This window comes from Balaenoptera physalus (assembly GCF_965194825.1).
Source record: "Balaenoptera physalus genome assembly, chromosome: 19".
Taxonomy (NCBI): Eukaryota; Metazoa; Chordata; class Mammalia; order Artiodactyla; family Balaenopteridae; genus Balaenoptera; species Balaenoptera physalus.
In genome coordinates, this window is record NC_138900.1 from 61,520,433 (window position 1) to 61,534,673 (window position 14,241).

General features: G+C 48.0%; 1 protein-coding gene across 2 annotated transcripts in view; it reads left to right on the top strand.

Moving 5' to 3' along the window:
* Positions 1-14,241, top strand: part of PLCG2 (phospholipase C gamma 2) — a 171,025-nt gene that overhangs the window by 71,959 nt on the left and 84,825 nt on the right. For both annotated transcript variants that reach the window (XM_082438973.1, XM_082438972.1), the window contains exons 3-5: positions 6,194-6,337; positions 8,575-8,668; positions 9,375-9,422. In XM_082438973.1, coding sequence (XP_082295099.1) covers positions 6,194-6,337; positions 8,575-8,668; positions 9,375-9,422 — 286 coding nt within the window. The remainder of the gene's footprint in view (positions 1-6,193; positions 6,338-8,574; positions 8,669-9,374; positions 9,423-14,241) is intronic.

Genomic DNA, 14,241 nt, shown 5'->3' on the forward strand with positions numbered 1-14,241 from the left:
CTCAACAACTGGGACTTGTCCACATCTGCCACTGTTCTGCCTGAACTAGAGAGACATTGCAGCTTTGACCCCTCAAACATCTGATCGCCGAGTTCCACGGGGGTAGCACAGAAACTACCAGTTCGATAACCTGATACAGCAGAGGATGCCGAGGCCTAACCCTGATGCCATAGTAGTCACTGCTGCACATTAAAGGCACTTTGCCGTGAATGCTGCAGCTCTTTGCCTGAGGCCTGGGGAGTTACGGTCCCCTAAAAGCAGCCCTCAACCAATAGCAGTTGGAGGTTGGGGGATAACACCCCAGCTCCCTCCCTCTCTCGGTGGGGCAAACTCTAAGGGGCTCCCAGATCCCCATGGGGTCAGCTCCCTGTGCCCCTGGGGTACCAGGTTGATGACATAGCAGCCTCCTTATCAGCGCCTTCCCTTCTCTGTCTCACTTCCCTGCTCCTCTGCTGGTGTTTCCTGGGATCAGCTCCTGGATAAACTGCATGTGCTCAAATCCTTGTCTCAGGGTCCGCTTCTGGGGGAAGCCAAGCCAAGACACCCAGGAAACCTTATCATGTATTCCGCGGCAGTCTGAATTTCTGCTCTGAGCCAGGCTCTGACGTAGGCGGGTGTGAGGCTCCGGTTGTGAACAGGACGGACACGGCCCTTGTCCTCCTGGGGCTTAGAGGAGAGGGCAGATAGGCAGCAAACAAAGAAACCTATGAATGCGGCTGGTGCTGGTGAGGAACTTCATGGCACAGATGTAAAAATGACAGGCTGGCTCAACGCAGGGAGGGGGAGAAGGAAGGCAGTGTTGAGAAATCACTTAAATGAGATCCGACGTCGCCAGGAGGCCCACGTACGGTCAGACTTGCTGACGGAGCGCGGTGGGAAGAGGGCTGCGTGTCCTAACGTGGCTTCTCAGAGTCGCCTGCTTGACCGTGAGAAGCAGTGTAAAGCTTCAAATCCTGGCTCTTCCACTTGCTGGCTAGTGACCCTGGCCGAGGTACTTCACCTCTCCGTGCCTGTTTCCTCATCTGTATAATGGGGACAGGCATGGGAGAACAAGAGGACAGCCTTGCTGCTTCCAGGAGACTCACTTTCCTCGTGTGATCCATGCTCCAGCACCCCACGTGACCAGGCTGAAGCCCGTCCCCTGCTGGGACCACAGCCTAGCTTTAGCTTTGTTCTCCTGCCTCATCTATTTCTGCAGTCCTTTGTCCTTTGAGCACCCTCCCGCCACCCCACCGCCAGCCCAATGAAAGCCTAAGAAAGAATCCTTGCCTCAGGCTTGGCTTCCAGGGAACCGACCTATGACATGTGCAGGGCATTAGCACTGTGCCTGGCATATAGTAAGTGCTCTGTAAGAGTTGTACATGATTATGATTATTGCCTTTATTTTTAGTCTCATGGATGAAGCTAGTGTGTCTGTAAGACCTTTGGAGGTCAGGACTGTGTACGTCCAGGAGAATGTCTGGCTGACAGAGTATGATGAATAAATACTCTGCGTTTATGGATGGAAGGACTCAATATGTCAGTTCTTTGCAACTTGGTGTAGACACAATCACAATCACAATCAGTATCCCAGCAAGTTATTCTGTAGATATTGACAATCTGATCCTAAAGGTTATATGGAGAAGCAAAACACCCAGAGTAGCCAATGCAGTATTGAAGAAGAACAAAGTCAGAGGTGTCTGCTGCCCCACTCTGAGACTTACTATAAAGCCATCGTTATCAAGACAGTGAGGTGTTGGGGAAATAATAGACAATTAGATCAATGGAACAGAATAGAGAGAACAGAAATAGACCCACACAAATCATCAGCTGATCTGTGACAATGGAACAAAGGCAATCCAATGGAGAAAGCATGGTCTTATCAGAAGCATGATGAATCGGCCAGTACTTATCCCGGGAAAAGAAGGGGGGAGGTGATCAGGATGACATCACGGAGGCAGCCAGTCCTGGCTGATGAGGGTGATGCCTGCGGCCCTTTCCTGGGACAGGGCTGGTCCCCAAAGGATCCTTGCTTGCACCGAAGTGAAGGGCAGCGTAGGGATGAGCAGGGCTGCTTGCGTCATCGGAGTGGCTGTTTATATTTTATTCTTTTCCCGTCTCCCGTGTTTCTTTCTCTCTGACTTCGTACGTTGCATGGTTGTATCTCCCTCCCTCCTCATCCGGATGGCTTGTCTTCTGTTCGTATCTGGTTGTCTCTGCCCCTCTTTTACCCTGTTTGGTTGTTTCCGTTTGTGTGTGTTCGTATCTGTGTGTGTCTGTCTCCCTCTGCCTCCCCCTCTGTCCCATCTCCAGTCCTGTCCCTGTCTGTGTCCCCATCTCTCTCTGTCCGCTTCCTCTTTCAACAACTATTTATTGGGCCCCGCTGTGTACCAGTTGCCCTGCTAAGGGTGGAGATACGGTGGTGAGGAAAGATGCACCATCTAGGGAAGGAGCCACGAATCCATGGTTCTCACCACTAAGCACTTGGCCTCTTCAGTGCTGTGGGGAGGAGGGGCTTGGTGTGTGTAATAGCAGTGGTTGGAGGGTATTCTGTGCGTCTGCTGGTGATTGAGCTGAAGCTGGAAGGGAGAACGTGGAGCTAGCTAGGCTAAGAGCGTCCCCAGCAGAGCCAGCGGCGGTGTCCTGTGGGGGACTGAATGCGAGCCACTGGCCAGTGTGTCTGGAGCGCGGCAGCAAGGATGCACAGTTGGTCCAGATGGGGTCAGCAGGGTCATCACACGGCCTTGGTTCTTAGTCCTAATAGCACTGGGATGCCATCGGCAAGCTTGAAGCCCAGGGGTGGCTTGAGCATGTCTGCATTTCATAGAAAAGACTATGGGGGTAGCTCCTGGCTACTTCAGTAGCGCAAGCGAGAGGTGACAGTGGCTTGGATTATGGTGTTGGCCCTGGGAATGGGTAGAAGATAGATTCAAGAGTGATTTAGAAGGAATTGATGAGACTTGGTGATTGCCTGAAGACAGTGTTACATTATCTGAAAATTCTTTCTTTAGTTCTGAACGCATCAAATTCTTATTATAATTTTGCTGTAAGGAAAAAAGCTCACAGTTGGCCAATTCAGAAATTCCCTCTTAGAGATATTTTATGGGGAAAGAGAATGGTTAGATAATCATTGTTAGACTAGCTAGGAAAAAAGGAATATTGCTTAAGGTCACTAGACTCTTAACTGGCAGTCAGCTGGGTGGGTAAGTAACTGATTTCTGAGAACAAACATTAATACCTCAGATGTTCTCAGGTAACTACTGAAGCAGGTAAATCAGCAGTGCTGATTTAACCCCCCAGAAGGTTGTGAATCTGAGTGCACACAAAGACTGTGTTTTGTTGTTAGTTTTTGAGGAATGAAGGACCCCTTGACCTGCCTCCAACCCCATAATAGGACCACCCATAATTAAGTGGGTTTTTAAAATTTTTTTTTAAATTTATTTTTGGGCTGCGTTGGGTCTTCGTAGCTGCGCGCGGGCTTTCTCTAGTTGCTGCGAGCGGGGGCTACTCTTCGTTGCGGTGCGCGGGATTCCCATTACGGTGGCTTCTTTTGTTGCGGAGCACGGGCTCTAGGCGTGTGGACTTCAGTAGTTGTGACACGTGGGCTCAGTAGTTGTGGCCCACGGGCTTAGTCGCTCCACGGCATGTGGGATCTTCCTGGACCAGGGCTCAAACCTGTGTCCCCTGCATTGGCAGGCAGATTCTTAACCACTGCGTCAGGGAAGTCCCTTGATAAGTGTTTTTAAAAACTTTTTAGTTTGAAATAATTTTAGACTCATGATGACATTACAAAAATAATACAACGTTTCTGTGTACCATTCATCCAATTTCCCCCTGTGATAACATCTTTCATAACCATAGCTGTCAAGCCCAGGAAATTGACACTGGTAAAATATTATTAAATTACAGACCTTAATTAGTTTTTTAAAATTTATTTTTTATTAAATAATAGTTGAATTACAATATTGTGTTACTGCTGACCAGCAAAATGACTCAGTTATACATATGTATACATTCTTTTTCATATTCTTTTCCATTATGGTTTATCACAGGATACTGAATGTAGTTCCCTGTGCTCTACAGTAGAACCTTGTTGTTTATCCATTCTACATATACCAGTTTGTATCTGCTAATCCCAAACTCCCAGTCCAACTCTTTCCCACCCACCTCCCCCTCAGCAACCACCAGTCTATCCTCTATGTCCCTGATTCTGTTTCTCTTTTGTAGATAGTTTCATTTGTGTCATATTTTAGATTCCACATATAAGTGATATCACGTGGTATTTGTCTTTCTCTTTCTGACTTATTTCGCTAAGTGTGATAATCTCTAGTTGCATCCATGTTGCTGCATATGGCGTTATTTTGTTTTTTTTTATGGCTGAGTAGTCAGACCTGAATTAGTTTTCACCATTTTTTATGTGGACTCAATTTTTGTTTGTTTTTGTTTTGGTGTATAGTTTCAAGGAATTTTATCACATGTTTAGACTTGTGTAGCTACCACCACACACAGGGTACAGAACAAATGCTGTTTATTTAAAGTCTTTTCACTTTACTTCATGATTCTTGTCCCCCAAACTGTTTTCAGTCTAGCTAGATCCATAGTAAGAAAGTGAAAAGCCTTTGGTTCGGGCTTCCCTGGTGGCGCAGTGGTTAAGAATCCGCCTGCCAATGCAGGGGACACGGGTTCAAGCCCTGGTCCGGAAAGATCCCACATGCCGCGGAGCAACTAAGCCCATGCGCCACAACTACTGAGCCTGCGCTCTAGAGCCCACGAGCCACAACTACTGAGCCTGCGTGCCTAGAGTCCGTGCTCCGCAACAAGAGAAGCCACCGCAATGAGAAACCCGTGCACCGCAACAAAGAGTAGCCCCCGCTCGCCGCAACTAGAGAAAGGCCGTGTGCAGCAATGAAGACGCAACGCAGCCAAAAATAAATAAATTAAAAAAAAAAAAAAAACCTTTGGTTCATTCCATCCCCTCCTCCCCTAATTTAATACTCTGTCCCCTCCTCCTATTGTTACGTGTGAATGGCCGTGAACCTTTCCTGCTATTTCAACTCTGACTCTAAAATGCCTTTTGTTCACTTGGGTCTATTTGCTTCTTTGATCACAGGTCAAAGCTGAGGTCTCCTTCCCTACTCTCTCATTTCCAGGAATACCCCTCTTTCCTGTTTCTCTGTTCAGTGTAAGAACAAAGATGTATGTCCCAGGATTCTTATGGTTACATGTGACAGAAACTCATTTCCCATTAACCAAAGCAAAAAAGAGAATTTATGGGGTCACATAGGTAGCATGCTCCAGCGCAGAAGTGACTTCAAGCCCAAATGGACCCGGGGGCTCAGTAGTGCATCAGGGATGAATCTTTGCTTTCTATATGGCAGGCCACATGGACCCTGCTACCCCTAGACTCACGTTTTGTCAGCCTGGCAGCAGCCGCAGGAGAAATTTGATGAATAGCTTTGGCCAAATAAGTCCCAGGAGGATGCTGATGGGCCCAGCTTAGACCATGTGCTCATCCTTGAACCCATCACCGTGCCAGGGGTGGGACATCTTGGTCGTTCCTGGGACCCTCGGCCCCTCCTTTGGCCTGTTGTGGTGAAAGGTGCGGGGGTGTGGAGCATCTTCACCTCAAGCACGTGAAATGGGGTCATCCCAGGAAAAGGTGCTTTTTTGACAGAAGAAAGGGAGGAAAGGATGGATGGACTTTCACTTTGTGACACTCCTTAGTTCACGGGATATCCTATGGCAGGAAGGGGGGTCTCCCTTGCATCAGGTGGCCATCCTGTGAGGGGAGGGGGTCATTCTTGGGCCAGATGGCCATCCTGTGTGTGTGGGGGGGTCACCCTTAGATCAGATGGCCATCCCATAGAGGGAGGGGTCACCCTTGGGTCAGGTGCCATCCTGGCCAGGTAGGTTTTGGCTAGGAGTGAGTTGGCATCACGTGGCAGCAGGGGTTCTAGGGAGGATGGGTTTCCTCTTTTTCTGTCATCTGTTGCTGTACAACAAGTCTCCCAGTACTTAGTGGCTCAGAACAACAAACATTTCATTATTTGCACACAATCCTGCAAGCTGGGCAGGGCTGTGGGGCTGGCCCAGCTTGTCTTCACTCTGGGGAGAGAAGAGCTGGGCTCTGTGTGTCTGGGGTGCAGGCACATGGCTGCAGCCTCAGATGGAGTGAACTCCAGCTTCTGATTGGCTGATGTTAATTTTCCTTCAGTGGATATCATGGAAATAAAGGAAATCCGCCCAGGGAAGAACTCCAAGGATTTTGAGCGTGCGAAAGCAGTCCGCCAGAAGGAAGAGTGCTGCTTCACCATCTTGTATGGCACCCAGTTCGTCCTCAGCACACTCAGCTTAGCAGGTGGGTGCATGACATGTGCTTTTCTCCCTCCCTGGGTCTTCGTTTCCTTCCTAGAAAGTTCACTGGCAGGATGCTCACACCTGCCCAACCGCTAATGCGTGTTCGGGGCATCATGGTTTTGAATCCTAACCCTGTCCCTTTCTAGCTGTGTGACTTTGGGTAAGCGACTCAGCCTCTCTGAGCTGCAGTTTGCTCAGCTGTGAAACGGGGAGCTTAATAATGCCGACTTCACTGGCATGTTGAAAGGATTATGTTAAGGGCCTACCTGGCTCGTGCAGAAAGCTGAAGGCAGGGTACATTTTTCGTCCAGCAGAGTCTGGCCTGCACCATTTATTCAGCTTAACTGATCCAAAGGAACTATCCTGAAATCTTCCACCTCACACATGTAAACATGCATATATGCACTTACAGTAAACGCATACATGCACACACGTGCACACACGTAGACACAGGTATCTGGAGGTGAGATTTCAGGCCATCCCTGTGAATCCACCAGAAAGTCAAAGAGGCCTCTGAGCAGCCAGGAGAAGGGCTGTGAGAAAGCTCAGGCACTTTGCTCAGGGGCAGAAGCTTGTGGCTGCCTTCAGGTCTAATCCCAGAATTTATTGACTTAGAACTTGATGTACAGTCATGACTGACGAGAGAGAAAACAAGTAGCATTAAAAGTAGACCAAAGTGGGGGGAAACCATGAAAGCTGAGTAGTGTTAGAGACATTTAGGGTCAGGTAGGGACTTCCCTGTTGGTCCAGTGGTTAGGACTCCGAACTTCCACTGCAGGGGGCCCGAGTTTGATCCCTGGTCGGGGAACTAAGATCCTGCAAGCCGTGCAGCACGGCCAAGAGAAAAAAAAAGTGAAAAGACAACCCACAATATAGAGGAAAAAAAAATTGCAATTCATATGCCTGATAAAAAACATCTAGAATATGTAAGAACTATTACAACTCAGTTATAAAAGACATATAATTTAGGGTCAGATAGGCCTCATTGGTTTGATTTCTCATTCATGCTTTCATCAGGCATCTTTTGAGCATATGCTCTGTGCCGGGTTGTGCTAGATGTCAGTGGGGCTGTAAAGAGGAGTAAGACCAAGTTGCTGCCTTTAAGGAGCTCACAGTCTACTTGGGGAGACAGACGTGTGGACAGGAACTTAGAGTACTCTGTGATAAGAGCCGTAGTCCAAACATAAGTGTGCTGGAGGAATACGCAGTGCCTCACTCCCTGGAAGGCTTTGCAGGGGAGGTGACTTTTCAACTGGGTTTTAAGGCATCAGTAGGAGTTGGGATGAAAGAGGGAGGATGGTCCAGGGAGAGGACATTGCGTGTGCCAGGCCTTGGAGGAGGGGAATTAGCAAGCTGGATGTAGGAAGTGTTGGGTGGATGTCTGATTGATGGTGTGTAGCAGGAGGCAGAGATGGGGCAGGAGAGAGGGGCCCACGACTGTGTCCCTTCAGAGCTTTGTCCACGTAGCCCCCCCTGCAGGCTGAAGCCTGGGTGCTCTTCTTGGTAGGGAGGCCATGAAAGCCCAAGCAAGACGTGGAGCCCAGGATGCCAGGTTGATGTCTGGATCCCAGCTTCTTATTCACTGGCTCTGGGACGGGTCCCGTCACTCTTCTGAGCTGTAGTTTTCTCCTCATCCACACAGGAAGAGTGAGAGCGGAAACCTCAGCATGCTCTGTCTAGACTAGCAAGCTCCCTAGTTTGGAGATGTTTAATAACTGGACTAGTTGTTGGCATTGCCATCTCCACTTTACTGATGAGGAAGTGAGGCACAGAGAGGTTAAGTAACCAACCGAACATCACACAGCCCTGAAGCGGTACAGTGGGACTTGGCGATGATGCCAAGCTCTTAACTGGTACTTGTTGCTGCTTCCCTTACAGGCATCAGCATCACCTACTTTCCACCCCTCTCTCTGGCCTTGAAGGGAAACAGGGGAGATGCTCAGGGCTGCTCAGGATTGTGGTACAAGTTTATCCCAGGTCCTGCCTCTTGTTCGTTAGCATAGGGCTAAAGCTAAAACTCTTTTAAAAAGTCACAGGCATGTCGCCCCTGCTGTATTGTAGGAGGCTCACCATGGGCATATGGCCTCATCTGAGACAAAAAGTAGGTCCTAGGAACCAGCCCAGGCTCCTCCCAGCACCGTGGTCTTTGTGGGGCTGGGAAGGTGGGGCGGGGGTCCCTACGCAGCGGTCTGTCTTCCCACGGAGTAACAGAGCTTTTCTGTCCCCTCACCTCTGCAGCCGACTCTAAAGAAGATGCAACTAAGTGGCTCTCTGGCTTGAAGATCTTACACCAGGAAGTGATGAGCGCATCCACCCCCACCATCATTGAGAGGTGATGGTTTTGGCCTGTTTATCTCTGTATTCGCTCACTCAGGCATTTATTCTGCTCCCTTTAGCCAATGTGGTGAAAGAAAGAAAAAGGGAACATTGCGTCTTGGAGGCTCATTGAGTGTCCTGTATGCAGTAGGTGCCCATTAGTGGCTGGGGGACTCTCCAGCATCTCACAGAAAAGCCTGTCTCAGTGCTGGGCCTTGGTCTTGGCCTGCTGGAGTGAGGAGTGCACTGGGGCTGAGACAGAAGCTCGTACTGGTGTTGGGTTTGAGGGGAGGGCCCGAGGCTTGTTTCTTAAAGGATTTAGGAAGCGGGATTAAGCTGACTGATCAAAGGACCTCAGGCTTGAGATCCTGGATTTTCCACCTGCCACTCCCTCTGGGTGGGATTGGTGTGTGAATTACTGTCCCTCCAGCAAACCAAAGCCCTCCAATTTACACCATTTTCCTTACTAGCTTTTTGAGGATTAACGAATATCATCAGAGGGAATTGTCAGTTTAAAGATTGCCAACCTCTGTCAAACGGGCCTCTTGGCTCAGCTGGGGCATTTCAACCACAAGGAGAAACTGCTGCTTCCCAAGTCGCCTGAGTTAGAAAGTTGGAAAACCTTCCTTTTCGTTTCCAGTTTCCTTTGTCCCATCCTATAGAACTCACTTAGACTTGTGCTATTTTCTAACTTTCTTTCTTTGTCTCAACTCTCTTCCCAGTTGGTTGAGAAAGCAGATTTATTCTGTGGATCAAACCAGAAGAAACAGGTAAGATTCGCTCACATTTTTGTGGTTTTCCCCCGATCATTTTGGACTCCGGTGTTCATTCTTTCTTTAAACATTCTGAGGGGGTTGGAGCAAGTTCTCTGCTGTGGAAAGCTCCTCATGAAGTTAGATTTGACTTACAAGGTGCCAGACACAGTGCTAGGTGGTGGGGGTCATGGTGGCAGAATCTCCACCCGTGTGGGACCTCATTGCAGTGGAAAATTCCAGTCCATCTGCAGAGGTGCCTTCTCTTTTGTGGGGCACTTGGAGCACGTCCTTTAGGCCTTCACATGTGAGCCCCTTCTGTGTCCCGGGGAGAAACAGGATCACCATGGTGCCTGCCCTTCCTCTGTGGTGGGAGATTGACCATCAAGAGGTAAACCCAGTTCAGTAGCGATGGTTGTAAGGGCTGGGTGGACATGAGTGGGGCGATGTGATAACATGTAATTCAGTGTCCTTGACTGGTTCACTGAATAGCACGTCTTGGAGTGGTTCCCTGTCAGCACACACAACGCTCCATGCCAGACATTTTTGTATCAAATGCGGTTTGTCCTTGGATGGATGCAGTGTAATTCTCTAATTGATGAGAAATCATTTATTTCTTGATGGACATGAAGTTGTTCCTGGTCCTTTATTATCATACTATGAAAGCCTTCACATCTCCCTTTTTGTAAACTTAGGTGATGAGGGTATGAGCAGGGTAAATTCCTAGAAGAGGAATTCCAGCGGCCAGGTGTCATCGGGTCTGAGATTTTTGAGAGAGGTGGTAGCAATTTCTATTTCTACCAACAGTGCAAGAAAGTACTTGTTTCACTATGTCACCAGACTTTGACCTTTATTAATCTGACGGGTGAAAGGCAGCAGTGGATTTTGGCTTAAATTTGAGTTTCCTTATTTATGGGCGAGGTTGAACATCCTCTCCATTTTTTTTCGGTTATGATCCAGTTCTTGTTAATAATGTGATGATAAAAAACCACCATTTATCGAGCACCCAGCATGCCAGACACGGTACTAAGCACTTGACAATCAATTGTGTCATTTTAGCCTCACATCAGACCTCTTTGAAAGTTTTCAAGTGTTTTTCCTTCCTTCCATTCTCCATTAAGAGGTGTCAGCATCATAAATGAGGCAACAAGTAACCGCTACAACTCACCTCTCTTGTTCCTGAAAGTCTTTCCATCCCTAAGGCGTTCTAGTGTCAGGCTAGTGTCATCCCTCGCTTGTTGATTTCACAGCCTCCGTGGTCTCCTGTACACATGCCCCACGGGATGATTTGCAGACGGTAACCACGAAGCGGTGAAAAGTTTAGTGACGTTGTGAGGTCAGCCAGCAGCTCACTCCACGTCTCTGCCCATCTTGCTTTCCCTCCCTCCTCCTCTCAGCCAGCGTTCTGTGGTCCCACACCTGGGCTCGGCCCGTGTTACGGAGGTGGATCAAACGAGGTCCCCGCGCTGGGGGATTTTATGCACACTGGTCTCTTTCAGTCTCAGAGGTGGAGCCTCCCATGACTGTTTCCCTTCTCTGTGGCTTTGGGGTGATTCACAGCTGAGGCTGGCACAGAGCTGAGAGAGGGAGCCCTCCTGGGCCCTCTCTCCCCATGGTGGGGCATGGCGTTGTTGATCTGGTTCCACAGTCCGCTTCTCCGACTTCTGTTGTCAAGAAGTGGAAGCCTCCCTCCAGCTCTCTCGCTCAGAATGGACTCTTGCAAGTCCTTCACAGAGAAGTCCTTTCCAGAACCTTCAGCAGAGAGCAAGTCTGTCTCTGGCCATGATTCCTTGTTCCTTGCTTACCTTTCCTGCTCCCCGACCTCCCTTCCGCTGGGCACAGCCCTGCTGCTCTGTCAACACGTGGAAAATCCCGCCTTTCCTGTGGTTCTGTGAGGCCCGGAGGGAGTTTTTCAAAAGGAACTTGACCAAGGTGCCAATGAAAGGGCAATTGACTTCTGCCAGTCTCCCTCCTTTCCTGTCTCGCATAGCGATCCCGTTTCCTGGAAGAAAACAAAGGAGCTGCAGCACAAAGGAAAGAGTCTGGGGATGGGAGGCAGACTGTGGGCTGGCCCGGCTCGGGCAGTGTCCAATCCCGGGTTTTTGTTGGCCTGAGCATGCTTCCCTTTTCAGCCTCTCGAGAGGCAAAGTGGCAGCAGCTGGCATTTGCTGAGGAGTCACTTTGTAACACCCTCTGTTCTGAGCGCTATCCTTACTTAGGGAATTGGGGAAAGCTTATGGAACGAAGGCTCTCAGACTGGCGAGCTGGGCACCCTCTGGTCCGTTTTATGAGGATGCTGAGGCCAGGAGAGGTTAGATCACTTGTCCACAGCAACCTAGCCGGTCAGCTGCAGCTTAACTGATCACTAAGCTGGTAAAAGGCAGAAATCGTCCCTTCCCCACCGTGACCTCCTTTGACTGAAAATTACGTATTGGTTTCATTGTGGTGAAATATACATAACATAAAACTTGCCATTTTCAGTGTACGCTTCGGTGCGTTCATGTTGCTGTGCTGCCATCACCATCCGTCTCCAGAGCTCTTCCCATCTTGCAAAACTGAAGCTCTGTACCCATTAAGCCCTCACTCTGTTACCCCCTCTGCAGCCGCTGGTAACCGCTGTGCTATTGGGTTGGCCGAAAAGGTCGTTCAGGTTTTTCTGTAAAATGACATTTACGGAAAAACCTGAACGACCTTTTCGGCCAACCCAATGTTTTCTGTCTCTGTGAATTTGACTCCTATGGGCATATGAGTGGAAGGATTCTGCATTTTGTGACTGGCTTACTTCACTGAGCATGATGTCTTCATGGTACGTCCACGTTACTGTAGCAAGTGTCAGAATTTCCTTCCTTTTTAAGGCCGAATAATATTCCACTATGTGCACATAACACATCGTGTTTATCCGTCCATCTGTCCGTGGGCACTTACTCCAGGTGCTTCCACCTTTTGGCTATTGTGAGTATTGTTGCTGTGAATATGGGTTTATAGTCTCTGCTTTCAGTTCTTTTGTGCATTACCCAGAAGTGGAATTGCAGGATCAAATGGTAATACTGTTCTAGTTTTTGATGAACTGCCTACTGTTTTCCACAGCAGCTGCAACCATTATACATTCCCACCAGCAGAGTAACAGGATTTCATTTTTTTCTCACTTCCTTGCCAACACCTAACCTTCTTTCCTTCCTCCCTCCTTCCCTCCCCTCTTCCCTCCTTCCTTCCTTCCTCTCTCTCTCCCTCCTTCCTCTCTCCCTCCCTCCCTCCTTCCTCTCTCCCTCCCTCCCTCCTTCCCCCCTTCTCTCCTCCCTCCCTCCTTTCCTCCCTCCCTCCCTCCCTTCCTCTGTCCCTTCCTTCCTCGCCCCCCCCCACTCCACCCTCCCCTCCCTTCAGCCATCCCAGTGGGTGTGAAGTAGTATCTCATTTTGGTTTTGATTTGCATTTTCCTAATGACTACAGACCTTGAGCATCTTTTCATGTGCTTTTTGCCATTTGTATATCTTCTTTGGAGAAATATCTAGACAAGTCCTTTGCCCATTTAAAAATATCACATGGACTTTTTTTTTTAGGTATGGTAAACAAGCCTATGTTTTATTTAATTTTATTTTTTGGCCGTGCCGCAAGGCTTGTGGGATCTTAGTTCCCTGATGTTTTTTAAACATCTTTATTGGAGTATAATTGCTTTACAATGGTGTGTTAATTTCTGCTTTATAACAAAGTGAATCAACTATACATATACTTATATCCCCATATCTCCTCCCTCTTGCATCTCCCTCCCACCCTCCCTATCCCACCCCTCTAGGTGGTCACAAGGCACCGAGCTCATCTCCCTGTGCTATGCAGCTGCTTCCCACTAGTTATCTATTTTACATTTGGTAGTGTATATATATAATGAAAGTAACTCATGTTCATTATAGAAAATTTTGGAAATACTGAAAGCTAGAAAAAATTTATATGAATTTGACATTAAATGGTAGGCACTGTTTAACTCTGGGTACAATTTTTTTCAGTAGATTTCCATCCTCAACTTTATTTATTGGTTTGTTGTTCATTTTACTTCATTAAAATGTAACTATACATATGATTTTACATCGTGTTCTTCTTTAACTAATTTTAAAATTTTGGAATAATGTTACATTTAGAGAAAAGTTGCGAAGATGGTACAGAGATTTCTCATATACCCCTTTGGGCAGTTTTCCCTGTGGTTCACATCATTCATGTCAAAACTTGACAAACCACATTTGCTATATGACTGTTAGGTAAACCCTAGACTTTATTGGAATTCACCATTTTTTCCACCAGTGTCCTTCTCCTGGTCTTGGATCCCACCCAAGACCCCGCATTGTACTTAGTTGTTCTGCCCCTTTGGTCTCCTCTAGGCTGTGACGGTTTCTCCATCTTTCCTTGTCTTTCATGACCTTGACAGTTTTGAGGAGTAGGTCTCAGGTATTCTGTAGCATGTCCCTTCATCTGTGTTAGTCTGATATTTTTGTCATGATTAGACTGGAGTTAAGGGTAACCTGAGGTTGTGTTTGGGAAGAATATCACGGAGGCGAAGGTCTTTTTCTTCACCTTGGTCAAGAGGTGCCTGCTTTCACCATGGCTTGTCAAGGGTGATGGAAACCTTGATTACCTGGCCAAGGTGGTGTCTTCCAGATCTCTCCTTTGTAAAGACCCCCCCCCACCTGCCCCTGCTCTATTTTCTGGGAATCAGTCACTAAGTCCAGTCCACATGAAAGGAGGGGAAACTATTTTCACCTCACCTTAAACCATAAACATGTTTACATTTTGTTGCAACTCTTTGGGAACAGTATTAACGCCTACATTGTAATTCAACCAATGGGATCTG